The sequence below is a fragment of the Zonotrichia albicollis genome, chromosome 1 (assembly GCF_047830755.1).
Source record: "Zonotrichia albicollis isolate bZonAlb1 chromosome 1, bZonAlb1.hap1, whole genome shotgun sequence".
NCBI classification, from domain to species: domain Eukaryota; kingdom Metazoa; phylum Chordata; class Aves; order Passeriformes; family Passerellidae; genus Zonotrichia; species Zonotrichia albicollis.
This window is the reverse complement of record NC_133819.1, coordinates 67,382,164-67,397,886: the sequence shown is the minus strand read 5'-3', so window position 1 is coordinate 67,397,886 and position 15,723 is coordinate 67,382,164. Positions and strand designations below refer to the sequence as shown.

At 35.9% G+C, this 15,723-nt stretch overlaps 1 protein-coding gene across 4 annotated transcripts in view; it reads right to left on the bottom strand.

Annotated features, from left to right (window-relative positions):
- Positions 1–15,723, bottom strand: part of MAK (male germ cell associated kinase) — a 33,085-nt gene that overhangs the window by 13,838 nt on the left and 3,524 nt on the right. For 3 of the 4 annotated variants that reach the window (XM_014275871.3, XM_014275869.3, XM_014275870.3), the window contains exons 2-9: positions 13,529–13,866; positions 11,763–11,817; positions 10,703–10,824; positions 9,600–9,679; positions 7,705–7,837; positions 7,437–7,608; positions 3,017–3,184; positions 967–1,281 (exon numbers count right to left, since the gene is read on the bottom strand). In XM_014275871.3, coding sequence (XP_014131346.2) covers positions 967–1,281; positions 3,017–3,184; positions 7,437–7,608; positions 7,705–7,837; positions 9,600–9,679; positions 10,703–10,824; positions 11,763–11,817; positions 13,529–13,629 — 1,146 coding nt within the window. In that variant the 5' untranslated portion in view covers positions 13,630–13,866. The other variant, XM_074543765.1, reaches the window with a different exon arrangement.

Here is a 15,723-nt window from a genome sequence, read left to right as displayed (position 1 = left end):
ATTAATTTCTAAAATTTTGTATTTTGTATCTTGTATAACTCCTGACTACAGACTTTGAGGGAATTAGAGAATTTGAGGGAATTTTTGCCAGTGTGTTGTACCTGTTTTGGTCATAGTCTCATTATGACTTTAAGTACAAAATATAATAATGCCAGCATGTATTTGAAGTGTAGTTCTTCTGGACTTTCATCCTTGAATTACTCAAGTTTACCTGAACTAGTGAGGTTAACATTCTGTTTGCAAACCCAGTTCAGTGCTCAACCACTGTTTCTGGCATCTTGCAGAACTCATGCTCTGAACAGTGGTAGGTGGGCTGTCAAGAAACAGAGCACAGTGGTGCAGAACACTGCTGTGCCCCCAAAGTAAATACAGCAAATAAAAGAAATATTTCTTTAACATTCTGTTTCAAGGAAATTATTAAATTTTAAAACTCTCCTTCTATCATTTGCTTTCCAGTATTCTCTGAATACTTGTTATTTTTTACATACTTTGTATTGCAGTTCAGTGAGTACAAGTACAAAGCAAAATGGAAGTTACAAACCAAAGTTTACTACCAATCTTCCTAAAAATCATAATTGCAAAATTCTTACAAGGTTAAGAGCTGGATGAACCTTTCTGGGTATTTTCCTGCATGAGGCAAGTGAAGTACTCCCTTTCCACTTCTCTGTTGTGACAGTATTGTTGTGATTGTTTCTCAAATGTCAATAGGTAACAGCTGTTCCAACTCCATTACTGCATAAGCATGTCACTGAGGGCTATTATGATGAACATTGTTGTTACAAGCAATCTATTCTTCTGACTTGCTATAAAATTTTAATAAGCAGACAGTTATATCCTCACTTATTCCCTAGTTATCTATCTGCATCTCCTCTAATAAAACATATGACAATTTTCAAGGGATCACCTGGCTGAACATCCTAAGAACTTTTAATAAAACCATCTATGTAGTTATTGAAGACAACTTACAGGCGATGAGTCTTTATTGATCATTGGAAAAAGTGGTTGTGACTGTGGCTGCTGCTGCTTTGGTACTTGCTGGTTAGCTGTATTCTGAGGCAACTGAATTTGCTGGAGAGGCTGGTGGTTAACCTTTGGCAAGGGCTGTGGCTGTGTTTTGTCAGGTAAATCAGGTGAAGACAGAGGTTCTGGCTTAGCTTCCAGTTTAGGTAAAGATGGCTTTGGCTCTGTTGGCTGAACTGGTTTAACAGGAGTCTGCTTCTCCAGATACTGTCGGGGAGGTCCTAAAATTTGGCCAACTTGAAAGTAAGGGTGCTTCAAAGCCTGTAGAGGAAGATACAACACATTAATTTTAACTTCAAAAAGTTGACTTTCATAACCTCATCAAGGATTTAAGCAGGTTACTGAAACATTTGAGCAAGCTTTACAGAACAGATGGAAGGGTAATGAGATCATATGTAAAGTGCGTATTGAGAACTGGCAGTTCTGTATTTCAAACTCTTACATAACTTAGTAAGACTGATCTACTTTTCCATGTAACAGCAGTCATATCCTTTTGCTTCCTTCTTTATTGCTAGGTGGAGATGCATTATACATTTAACACCATTCTATATTTATGTAGTAACAAATTTCTCTTTTAAAGAGGTAGATCCCGCTGCTTTTAGCACATGCTTTATTACAGGTCTCCACTGCTGACTGTGTTTCAGCAACTCAGGGAATAGCCGGAGTTTTCAAATTAAAAACAGAACAAAACCAACAAAAAGAAAAGCTCCAGAAGTGAGATGGTGTATGGGTTCTACAATTAGAGAATGTTAATGAGCAAGGTTTCTCCCCCATTTTTCTTATCACCAGCTTTTGCTTTTCTTTAAAATACATTCACTGTGCCTGCTGTGCCTTCATGGTGTTTATTAAGAAAATATAGTGTCTGTCTTAAGGCAGATGTTCATTTGATCCTTTCCTCTGACCTTTCCATGTCCTCTGTTAGGTGCAGAGCTTGGACACACCTTAGTAACACACCTCCCACTATATCAAAACAACCCACTCTGTTAATCCTTCTGGATAGGATCCTACTCTTTGTTAGTTCTCAAATGCATGTTTTGCCTCAGCTGCACTCAAGAATAGCTGCCTTTGAACACACTGCCATGTATATGCATTAAACTCTTCCTTTTGACTGTAGATTACACATCTGCTGCAGCTGCTTCCTCAATAACTCACCTGGGTAAAAGCTGATTATTTGCTTTTATAAAGCACCATAGAGTACTTTGTGTACAGGTAATAGTACTGGACTACAGATAGATCTCCATCTCTGTACAATAGACATGCTTTATAAAGTGGAGAGGAATGTTTGCTTTATTTGGTACCATCTGCTTAACTGCTTCTGAATCACTTACGGTACATCCACCTAGGGTAACTTGCAATATGTCCTTTCTTTCTCAATTGTATTCCTCTTTTATATGTTCTAAATAGGATTACATTAGGTAAGAATAATAAAAAAAAAATCCACAGAATGTACCATCTTTGGTCCTTGAAATATGTGTTTTGAAAATTAATTTGGAGAAAAATTGTGATCTTTGTGACCTATTGGCATGTTCTTCACAAAGGTCTTTCTTCATCATTTCATACAACTTATATTCCAAGTTAAAATAAGCCTTAGCTCTTCCATACTGCATTCCATCTGCGGCTTCACAAAAACCAAAGTTTTCAAACTTTTCGGTACCTCCCTTTGTACAGATGGGGAGGAAAACAAAAGTGGCAAAGTGATGACAGGCACAATTGAAACATTTGCACCTCAGCTATTTCTCTGTCCTGTACAGAGAGAATTTTAAGATACACAGTACAGAAGACAACATTGCGGAAACAACTGAGGAGTTTCTGATGTCTGCTGAGCCAAGTTTAGAACTTTCTCTTCTCACCACTTAGTCTCATTCCCATCAAAGTGTTCAAAATGAGGAGACATTTGTGGCCGTCACTATTATGACAATCAATTGGCCTCTGTATCTACAATTTTTTAAAATGCAAGAAAATTCAGTCTTATACTTAATCATTGATGTGCTCAGACCTGACTTGCTGTAGGTCTCTTCTTTGGATTCCAGTTCAGCATATCACTCATAAGCTGTATTGCTTCATTGCTTGCATTTGGGATGAGAGTTTTTAGGCTTATAGGGACACATTGTGGGAAACGGAAATTCATGGCAGAAGCAAGGTGGTATCCTTCTGTCCAGTCACTCTGTTTCAAAGGAAACAAAAATCAGCACCAAAAAAAACCAAAGATGTATTTAGATAAAATTTAAGGCAGCTTGAGTCATGCTTGGTCTGCATGGCTCCTTCCTTTATGGTCAAAAACAAGCATTCATGTTTTCCGTGACAATTATTACAACACTAGTGAACGCAGCATCAGTCTCCAATGACAGTCCTCCTGAGGTCTCCTGTAGCTACAGGTGGAACCATCACCATGAATAACACACTTGGACACATCCTATCTGAAGGAGATCAGAGTGCAGCAGTACCAGGAATGCCACACCCCATCTGCCACAGAAACGAGCCCAGCAGCTGACTTCAGCATGCCCTCTTTATGGAAATAGCAGAGGCAAGGCTATTTTCACCATTTTCCCAGCTGTATAACCATGATGCAGTCTATACAATATAGCACTGATCCCACCATTATGACAGTTAATGATTAAGTTACAACCAGACTTAGTATGGTTACAACCAGACCAGTATTGCAACAATAAAAAACCATGATCACCAGATAAATACTTTTAAAAAAAGTTGTTAACTTTCTAAAAGTAAACACCAAAGTCCTTCATTGCTTGATAACTGCATTCTTGGAATACAGAACCACAGGGTTATCAAAGACCTCAACAGACCATTTATCCACACCCATTTCCCTTCCTGACACGTGTTAAGTTTCAAAAAGCTTCCAATTTCTGGCAATCCATAGCCAGACTATACAGATTATTCCGGAGAGTAATTTCTTCAAGATTAGGAAAATGGAGGTTTCTCATACAAAAATGACATTGTTGAGTATCTTATCATCCATAGATTCCAAGAAGGACTATCTAATTCTTCCCTCTAGAGTGGCCTTTTTATACATTGGAAGGTGTATTTATTTTCCTTTCTTCCAGCTTTTGTTTGTACAGGCTAAAGAAACCCAAACAATTCCTAAGGTCTAGGCTTTTTGAGTTTTACTTCCTTTCTAGACTCTTGATTTTTTTTCTCTTGAAAACTCTAGACTGGATATAATATAGGAAGAGAAACAGAAAGATTAGTTCACATGTTAATGGGTAACACTCCTTTTTCTACAAACTGGTATGGTATTTGTCTTTAGACATACATCACACTAAATAGTTCCTACAGCCTCTCCTACACATGTGTTAGCTGGATGGTGATCCACAGCTATCGATGCAGCTAATTATTCCTGCCTAAGTACAGCATTCTGTGCACTACTGAAAAAATTTCTTTAAAGCTACATCTCTAATTCTATACATTAAAAAAAAATCCTTCTAAATTCCAGTCTTCTTTTCTAACATAATTCTTCTCTGCCTGCCATCTACTAGCTTAAGCAGCAAAATCTACTCCACCAGACAGCCTTCAATACAATCTTAAAAATTTAATCAGAGCCAGAACCACTCAAGTTTTATTCAATGAATCTTTTGAATAAGAGATGGTGAAGCTTACTGTCTGGACAACTCTTTCCAAACAGGAATGCAGTCACCATGCAATTTGTATAGAAATATGCTGCTGAGAACGTTATGAGGGACAGCATCAGAAACCTTACTGAAGACAAGGTATGACATTTGTGCTCTTCCTCTACCCACCACACTTATTGCACTGCTACAGGGCAAACCAGACTGATTTGATACAATTTGGTCTTAAGGTACCATGATAGCCATTACTCATCTTTTTAAGTACAACAGTTTTAGCTCTGTTAGCACAGTCCATGGTAATAAAAAACCTCAGAAATAATTATAAACCATATCTGCTTCAAAAAGTCTCAAGATTTCCAGTGACTTCCTCTTGCACCTCAGAGAACAGTTTGTTCATTTAAATCAATGGAGAAAAACTTTCCTCCTTCACTGCATTGCCCTTCTTTATTGAGTTTGATGGCATTCTGTCTGCTAGAAATAAAGGAACAGTTTACAACAAATTACCAAGGACTGAACTGATGAAGCATAGGCATAAGGTGAAAACAGTACAAGAGCAAAATAAAAAATACACTTCTATTAAAAAAAATTAATTTGCAATAATTTAAAGTGCCATTGCCAACCTTCAGCTAATGAAAAGGCATTTCATTAACCTCTGCTATTGAGGTTGTCATCAGTTTTTTCATTAAATTCACATAGTACAAGAGCACCACCACTGCCAATATTTGAATGGTGCAATTTAATTTATTTATAAAATAAATAAAGCAACATAATTTATAAAATAAAACAAAATAATTGCCTGCCACTATTTAAAACACCCAGATTCACCAAAGTCATTGGAATGTTATGGACTTAAGTACAGGAAGGTCAACTGGAATGAAGATAGCTTCTGGGCATAATTCCTGTAATTCATTATTGCAGGATAACAGAATAAATGAAAACGCATGTCTGAAAAAAATAATATTTGTAAAACTATCTGCAAAATCAGACTATTAAAGTAACTACTTATATTTTTCAGAATGGAAGTAATTATAACAAATGCATTATTTGTTATGGTAATTCCTATCATACAATTTAAGTACTCCTTTTACACAGCAATCTCCCTGAAGAATGTGTTAGCACTGTCGTAAGGAGAGAAAATTCCCAAGTCTGCCCAGCAGATGACACAAAGCAATTAATTACAGTTTCCTGATTCTAGAGGGCTGACTTACAATGTCCTTAACTCTTTAGGGCGCCTTTAAGGGACCCTACAATTTTTTCTGGAATATTCAGCTGGTAATGGTCCCTGCTTTCCCAAGCACTAAGCTTTCTAGTCAGGGAATGACAGACTCTAAACAGTCAGGATTTGCTTCTGTTAGCTCCTTGTAAGGTTAGAGAAAAACCACAGCAATCAGCTCAATGCTTCTGTGCTACTGCACACACTGAAAACCTCTCTCTGATCTCCCTGCATTTCAGAGCTTGTTTATGCTGTACATTGAAAATGTTCCAGAAGCCAGCATGGTGCTGTCTTTCAGTCTTCATATACATCAAAATGTTCCTCTTACTATCCTAGATTTGTGATCTGCTCAAGAAAGTTCACATCTGCATTTGAAAACTCAAGTCTTAAAATACTGCTCCTATTTGCCCATTATTCCTGAGGCACAACTCTGTCATGGCAAGCACTGTTTTACAGATCATACCAATTTTCACTGAGTCCTCCTGATTCAATTTTTACTTCCACAACGTATCATCCATAACTCTCCACCTGACCTTTTCCTCTTTGCTCTGTCATGAGTTTGCACCTGTTTCTAAGAATGTTCTCTTGGATGTTTTCCCACGACTTCCAGATCTGCATGTTCCTAGCTAAGCTTAATCTATTTCTGTTTTAAGTTTTCTGTTCCTTACTTCTCTATTGATAGCAGCTCCTTTACTGGACAAGAATTACACTGTATTTTATACAAGTAGAACACTAATGAAATTGATGTATCTCTCTCCACCCTTAGGAAGTTCAGATCTAGGTGGACTGTGTTTGGTCAGTTATTCCACCAAGTTCTATTTGCACCATAAAACACTGATATGTATCTGCCATTTCTTACTTTAGTCTACAAAAATATTTAATAGCATATGGTCTTTTTTTTCAGTTCATTTGAAATTTTGAAAGCAACCTTATTCTTTTCTTGCATATTCTCCCATCCATTTAGTAAAACAACTTTTAAACTGAATATAATTGCATCCATTTTTATATGCACTACCAAAACTTTCCTTATAATTTTAAAAAGTATTTAGCTCATACAGAAAATAAATGAAAAGAGTTGTTTTTTCTCTACAATACTGCACATTTTCCCTCAATTACTTCTTATTGCTAATAATATTTATGAGACATCTATATTTGAGATTAAATGGTTTTTTACTTTAAAATAAGAAAAGCATAATTTGTCTTATTTATGGTAACTTTTACAAGCTCCAAATTCTGTGTGCCAGCACAGAATTACACTTTTGGGAAGGGAAACCAAATTGACTCTGGTAAATTAAATCCAAGGAGAATTCTGATTTGCTTTCCATTATAAATAGCTTTAAATAACAAAATTAAACAATTTTATCTGGTTTCCATCACAGGAGATGAAGGCTTCATATAATGGTATTATATACAACAGATGCTAATATACAATGAAAGACTAGCATTACATGCCTTAATGGAAGCTGAAAAGAAGTACTGTTGAGCAAACACTAAGTCTGCAGGAAACTTATTGAAACAATAATTCAATAGGTATGTTCTGAAAGATAACACAGAATATTTTATAGTAATTTGATTTAATTTTTTTGTAATAAAATTGTGTAAGGTTTTTAAAGCCTCACCTTCTTTGGAGTCCCTAGGACTTGGCAAATTTTGAAGATTTCATCTACTTCACTTGTGCCTGGGAAAAGAGGTCTGAGTGTGTATAACTCAGCCATTATGCTGCCAACTGCCCATATATCAATAGGTGAGCTATAGACAGACGATCTCAGCAAAACTTCAGGAGCACGGTACCTGTGAGGATGGAGGGAAAGAATAAATAAGTTATATAAGAATGGTAATAGGAGGGTAATTAGTTAAGCTAATGTATTAAATTCTTGATATACTTACCACCTGGTAGAAACATAATCTGTGTAAGGTGGCTGAGATCTTAGTTCTCTAGCCAAACCAAAATCTGCAATTTTCACAAGTTCTGGTCCACTACAGAGAAGGTTTTCAGGCTTCATATCCCTATGAAAAAATCCTGTAGAAGACCAAACAGAAAAGAGTTGCAAATTATCATAGAATCACTTCTTAAGGAGCAATTTCTAATAAGAGTAATCCAGTATTTACTTTGGGATGTTTTGGAAAAATATAGTGGTTTTCAGTCTTTTTTCTTTTTATTTTTTTTAATTCAACATAAAATAATTGGAACCCTCCCCCAACAAATGCACACATTTTCCCTCCAATGATTATTACACCAAGTGTTCCTAAATTAACAAATGTAAACTGTCATTAGCACATTAAGGAAAATGAGTTGGCTGACAGCAACATCAAGTTAAAACCAGATTTCAGAATGAAATCTTTTGCTTGATCAGTTTTGGATAATGGAAAATTGAGCATCTGACACACTTACTTGATAAATAAAATGGCTTGAATGATTTTTAACTAGTTATTTATCACTGTGACAACAATTTGGAGATACAGACATTTACAGGATATCCAAATCCTGCTCAGAAATGCTAATATTAGTAATGCAGGCACATAAAGTTTCTTCAATGCTTGCTGTTGGCTTGAGGATCGTTATACTTGGGCAATGGTTAAGTCACTAAGCAAATTAATACTGCTGTTTAATTGGAACACACAATTTGTTATGTTATCCATTAATTTGAACGAAATCCACTTGCTAGAATAAAGCACTGAATTTCTGCATGCATAAATTGAAAACAACTGTAAGAAATTGGTTGAAATTATTACAGTGAAATGTAAATGTTCAAATTTATCATACCTGGTATTCCCTTATACACTTATGGTCAAATCAAGATATTAATATTGTAACTTAAAATTAGACTTTTTAAAAAAAATCTAATTTTCTAATTTATTTTGCAGAGAAATTATGTAGGAAAGGAGGATGCTAACAAACAGTATATGATCCTGATCAGAAAGACAAGAAAATGTCAATTTCTGGGTATTTGACACTACTGAGTAAAAGTAATTATTCATTTAATTCACCAACAGGCCTCTTCAGGGTACACTGAAAGCAAATGAAACCTCGCTAGGAACACATTTTATTTTCAGCTAATGTTTTATTGTCTTTGGAAAGTTTTAAGGATACCATTGTGATGTGAAGAAGAACTACAAAATCAAAAAGTTGAGCATGAGAGTGAATTATTACCTTTTTAAATGCAATACAGTTCACAGACAGATATTAAACATGAGCTTTAGGAGTTTTGCAAACACTGAAACTTTTTATTGTTGTGAGCACACCTCAGAGCTCTTATTTACACTGCTCCTGTAATTCCTAGAAACATCCAATTTATTAAAATATTTAAATCCACGTTGTATTTGATAAGGATACTCTTTGAATTTCTTAGTGAACAAGTTATTTTAGTATTTTTTTATATGTAGAGTACCATGTTAGTTATAGTATCTCAACAAAAGAGTACTTAGGTATTAATGCGCCTCAATTAGATCTTTTTGAGGATGCAGAAGTGATTAGTACAGGAGAGCATATAAATTTCTTTAGTTTGTTCATTCATCTACTAACTAAAGTAGAAAAAAACTACTGTACAGTGTCTTAACAACATCCAGTGCTTTCCAAGAGAAAGAGAAAAATCCATTTATAGGAAAACAAAGAGTAACTTCAGGCAAAGTTTAAAACTGCACCACACTGGAAACAGGTAACCACGATTTATCAGAGATTATTAATAGCCCTTGCTAGGTTATTTCATTCATGTTATTTCTGTGCATGATCTTATTTTCTAAAAAACGTTATATATACAGTTAAACTCTAGAAGGAAACCTACCATGTTTGTGGATGAAAGCCAGCCCTTGCAATATCTGATACATCATGTTTCTGATCACTGACTCAGGGAAAAACTTGTTTCTGTGAAGAAACAGGGTAAAAACGCGCATAATTCAGAAAAATAATGTGCCTTCAGAACATACATGTTTCTTTATTTTGCCTAGCACATCATGAACACAAGAAAACACACCCATCAAGTCAAAGCAAGAGAGATGCAACTCTCATTTCAAAACTCTCTTGGGCCTTGATCTCAACCACTTCAAGTGCAGCAGCAGAACTTCTGTGCTGAGATGTTCATGGTGCTGTCTCTCTGCCGAAGCTGGCTGGCCAGCAGTGTGCTGGACAGGTGGGTGTGGAATGCACAGTGCTGTAGCAAGGCAGAGATGGCACAGTGCAGCACAGGTGGGTGCATTACCCAGCAGTGCCCTTAAGGGAGCCCTGCTAAGAGCAATTCTGCTCAGCTGCAGAGCAACATTGTGCTCATGTCACCAGCAGCTACCTCAGGATGTCAACCCAGGGCTTGGCACATTGGGAGATACAAGTGCATGACAAAATCTGAAGGAAACCCACACCAAAGGCAAAACAATTAATCAAAAGAAAATGTTATTGAAAAGGCAGGTCCTACTCTGAAGACCACCTTGCAAGCCTTGCTATGTACTGTTTGTCCAAGACTGCAACATCAGAGTTAGCCCATGTTAGGCCATTCTTACAAAGATGCATCCATGCACTGTCCCCACCTTAAGTCAAACCCACGAGGAAAAGCAGCATGAACAATGTTCAGCCAATCCTTCATAAATTAAAATGAAGGCTAATGAAGAAAAAAAAACCATAACATGACTATTTGAAATTTCTCTCATGGTTCTACACAAAGGCATGCTCTCCTGTTAACAAGTGATCAAACTTATTTCCAAAGCATTACAATATGCAGTGTTGTAACAGAGCAAAGCAGAACTCTACCATCAAATAACCGGGTGCAGCAAATCCTGTCCACATCAATGGCGCTACCGGAGGAGTCAAAACCAGACATCCCAAAGTGTTCTTCAAAGCAGTATGAGAATCATTAGAGCATGATAGCACACTGCTTTTCTGTGAAAAAAGACATACCTATCCTTCATTAGCTGATAGAGATTTTCCTTCATGTACTCAAACACAAAATAAAGGTGGTCATTTTCTCGTATGACTTCCTTCAATTTTATTACATTGGCATGGTTTAGCTTCTTCAGAGACTGCAACAGAGCAAAATACAGCTTCAGATAACCCCACAGTGACCTTGATTCCTTACCAGAGCTAAATTTGTACCATCTCAGTTTCTAGCACAGAATCCACACAACATATTCATATGATACCCCATTATTTACCTTGTAATCTGTTCTAAAGAAAAACAACCCAAAAGTTTGAATGAACCTCTAATTAAAAGCAACAACTATATTAATAGTAGTTTAAACCTATTTCTAGGGATTACCTCAGAGCCAGAGTAAAGATTAGCACAAAAACCTAATTCCCTACAACAAAAGGCAAATCTGAAGCTGACAGAGTTCTTGCTCACTGCATTGAATAAGAAAACCTGCATAATTTTTTCCTTTATTTTTGGCATGAAACTTTCATGCCATGAAGAAGGATTCTCTTACAGATGCTCATTTTGGACATACTGATTTGTATGAAGTCTCCAATCAGTTAAATCAAAAGCCCTTTAGTAGGGAGTTTTGTATATGCAGAAAATCAGATGCCCAAAACATGGAATTATTTGGAATTTATGCCCAGGTTTTCAAGTGTTGTTCTATCACTTGGCTAGCCAAAACTCCCAGTGCTTTCTACAGATGCCCCAAACACAAGATATATGGAATGAACACAGCTAGAAATCTGGAAGTAAAATTAAAGAAGAGGACAGTAAACCACAGAAATAAACACATCCAAAATCAATTTCTTTTCCTTTCTCAAAGATAAGAGGCTTGGCTATGAGACATGGACACTGCTTGAGAATAGTGGGATACTCCACAAATCAGCAGGACCTCCAGGAGTGCCAGCACCCCACAGTTTTGTGAAATCTGTCAACATTTAAGGAGTTCACAGAGTCTGGCCTCACTTGGACACGGTAGCTACCCTTTTCCTTCATGCAAGCCTAACCAGACACTTATTTTTAAATGTGGCATGTTCACCACTTTACCTTGACTTCTCTCAAATTCATACATTCATCCCATGAATAGAACTTTCTTTTCATTCTGAAATAAAGCCCAAGATAAAGTATTTTCAGTGAACAGTACACAATGCTTTTAGAATTAGAAAAATCTAAAATATATTTTCCAAGAATAGCATTATCTATATTTTGAACTCAATTAAAAACATTCTAGCATACCCATAAGCAATATAATTAAAAACAAAGTCAATGCTTAGAATTGCTAAAAATTTACAGTGATTAATCATCAAACACTGAAACATATTTTTAGAAGAGTACAGACAGAGACCATGTAACTCCAAAGTAAAAGGGACATAAACCCTCTTTGGGTCATTTGAATTGTGCTTTTAATAATAAAGCAAGCAACAATGACACTGCACATATATCATGGAAAATCACGTCTTTATGCACAAGCAGCATATTCTGGGGGAAAAAAAAAGTTTTGAAATTTGCAAAAAACTTTCTATTATATTCTATACATATATTCTATTATATTCTATATATATTAATTCTATTATAAGTAAGCATCTGACTTGACTGGTCATTTTAAAAATCTGTTTCAATATATTAATTAAAAAAGGTTTAATTTTTTTCAAGCAACATCATAGCCCCTAAAATAATTGTTATATATAACAGTGTAATACATTTATTTGTAAGTCCTGCATAAATCCAAATGTGGACATTTGGTGTTGCTCAGATCTTGGGATGAAGTTGTGAATGTCATTGCTGTGGTTTGGTAAAGTTCTAGCACATAAAGTGAAGAGATTTAAACCTATAATTAAAAATAAAAGTATCTTCAAGCAACACCGTATCCAGTCAAGTCCCAAACTTAAAAATCACACAACAGAATTCCAAATCCCGAAATCACAAAATGAACCACTTCCCACAAAATGTTCCTTTTGCTAATAATAATTAAAATAATCAATTGGAGATTCTTTCTTTAGCTTAGATTAATATTAACTTCAGCAATAGTATCAGCAAGAGATGGTGAAACATGAAATTCTCAGTAATTCTTAAAGAAAAAGGTCAATCAATTATATTACAATCATCTTACTGCAGTAGATTCATAAATGAGAGAAAAAGTCCGAGCAAGTTACAATTTCTGGTATTTCAACTTACACTTTATATCCTGCAGGCAATTCTCTAAGGAATACAAGGGGAATTCCCCACGCCTTGAGTAGAATTTTTCTTGTTTCGTAATCATCTTTTAAGGCAAGTGTGACAATACTCTTGATTACACAGAACACAAGTTTATTAGAGCCAGGGTAACAGCCTTTATTTACCTGACCAGAGTGTTGTGTTGTTTATCACTGTAGCAACACCTGAAACTTAATGCAGTACTTACAAAGATATGGGGGGATGGGATGGGATTTCAAATCTACCTGTTAAGATCGCTATTCCTGCAATTCATATAAATAAGCTCCCTAATTAATCCCATTCACTTTTGCTTCTCCCTTGGTGCTGGCCTAACAACATTTTTAGAAGGAAACATGTTCAAACTGAACAAAAGCAGCATGCAATTTTACAAGACAATGTAAACTAGTAAATTAAACTGATGTGCCTCTCTATTGATCAGTTACCAGAAATCTGACTCACAATCACCTTGTTAAACATCTTAATTAAAATAATTTTGCTATGTTAATTTCCTTTTAAAAGGTGACTTTTTTCAATTCTACATAAATGGAAGACAACAATAAAGTCAAAATTGAAAATCTAAGATTTTGCAAACAACTTTACTGAATTGAGATGCTACATACCTTTTGATAGCCACAAGTTCTCCTGACTCATTGCTCCTCCCCATCAACACGCTGCCATAGGTGCCATCACCCAGTTGTTTCATAATTGTGTAACGATTCATTTCTTTACGACTCAGACAGCCAAAAGCTTATGAAATGGTAAATATATTCTGTTTTATTAAAGGGTTCTGTGCTCTTTGATTTTCTCAAGAAAAATCTTGTTCCAGACTGTTTTATGTTGGTGAATGTTTCTCATAACTCAGCAGGATATTCACTGCTCTCTTCCAAACTATAGCTGCTTTGAGATCCAGTTACGAAGAATGGGAGACAGAAGAACATGGTCATTCTTACGTGGATCCCTAAAAAAAAAATTAAAAAAAGAGACTAGATAGTTTTACAATATTTTAGGAAAGAGACACTCTACTACTTGTATCAAACAATAACAGCCTCCAGAACCATATGTGCTTTTTAAATGGACATAAACGCAATTAGCTCCTTTAAATTTTTCAAACCTACTGTTCAATTAGGGTTAGAGTAAGCAGAGACTGGAGAGTTGAGGTTACTGTCATAATTCCCTAGAACCAGCAAAGTGTTTATAAAGCTGGTGTATTCTGATAGAAACCCTTACTCTGAATTTGTAGACAGCAGCAGCTTCCTGAACTATTACAAAGGCATGGCTGAAGTTCTGGAAAACATAAGGACAAAAATTTTGCACAGGGTGCCACAGCAAACTTAGGGTCTGAATACTGTGTTTTGGATTAGTAATGCAAGCAGGCTTCCTATGCTTAAAAGTTAGTGAGGAAGGGAGGTGGAGCAGCAAGATAACCACTGCATTTTTCACCCACAAATTGATTTGTTATAAATGGATATCTTGCTCTGAAGTTCACATAATTCTTAGGCATGATAATGGCTGAAGAGTGAAGTTTATTCTTCAGTTTTACAAGGCCTGCAGAGAGAAGCATAGAGCATACATGCACTGGTATGGAAGATTAAATCTGAACTGTCATTTGGAAAAGAATCCATATTGAACAATGCTGAATCACATTAATAACTGAATCCACGCAAATATTAATTTGAATCCCAATCCAAGTTTGAATCTGAACCCAGCTTCCACTACACACAATACTATCTGTCACCAATGCTTCAGATGAAGGCCTGATGTTAAACACACAAACTCAGAAGAGTCACTCATTTATGCAGGACTAGGAAAAACTAACAACCTCTCATTGTACCACTTACTCCCTGTAACCCAAATGCTAATACACAAACACCGAATGCTAACTGAATAATAGCATTCTCTATCTTTTGCCTCTGCTGTCTGAAAATACAAAATAAAACTCAAATCAATGGGAACACACCATCAATCTACCTCTATAGGAGATTGAGAACTCAGCATGGAACTCTCTAGTCCTTATCCTTATACCAAAATTAGCTACAGTCTGGTCTGTTCAAACAGATTAAGAAACTGATTCAGCTGATAACAAGATTCAGGCTTGAGATTTACAGGCCTGGCAAAATAACAACAAAACTGGCCTCTCCAGGAGTGTGAAATATACATTCTCAAGCAGATCAGCCTGCTGTGTAAAGGAAACAGCTGCCTGGACAATAGACCAATGTTTCTAATTTTTTCTGAGTTGAAATGCTGCTTTCTCTAAGTTACAACACAGAGTGTTACTCCCTGTTGCTTCTGTTGGCAGGAAAGAATCTCACATCACCGGTCAAGATGCCACTGGCCTAGTGGACATCTCAATTTATAATCTTTGCACCAAGCAACCTTCATTTTGTCAAGGGAAGTTACAGAGAAGATTTCTTTCTACACCCATCTACACCTCCCCTCCCCTGAAGTCACAGCTATAGTGAAATAAGATTTCTGGTTAATAGCGTATTCTGAAACAAAGCTAAACATCAGATTTAACAAAAAGCTACATAGGCATCTTATATTATGATGAGATTTTAAATTGGACTTTCATATATTTAAGCAAATTGTTTTTCTCAGAGTTCAGCTTTATATCTTATTCCCCAGAATGCCTGCATGCACTCTAGTCTTTAATACCACCAATAATGCCTTTTTACAACAAGGTTATTTGTTGACTCTGGTAATAAGCAGATGATCAAATGTATTTATTCCAAGATGCAGTCTACATACACATCTTGCAAGTTGTCAATGGTTAGCTCTAGGTATATATTAAAAAACAAACCAACACTAAAACCTTGAA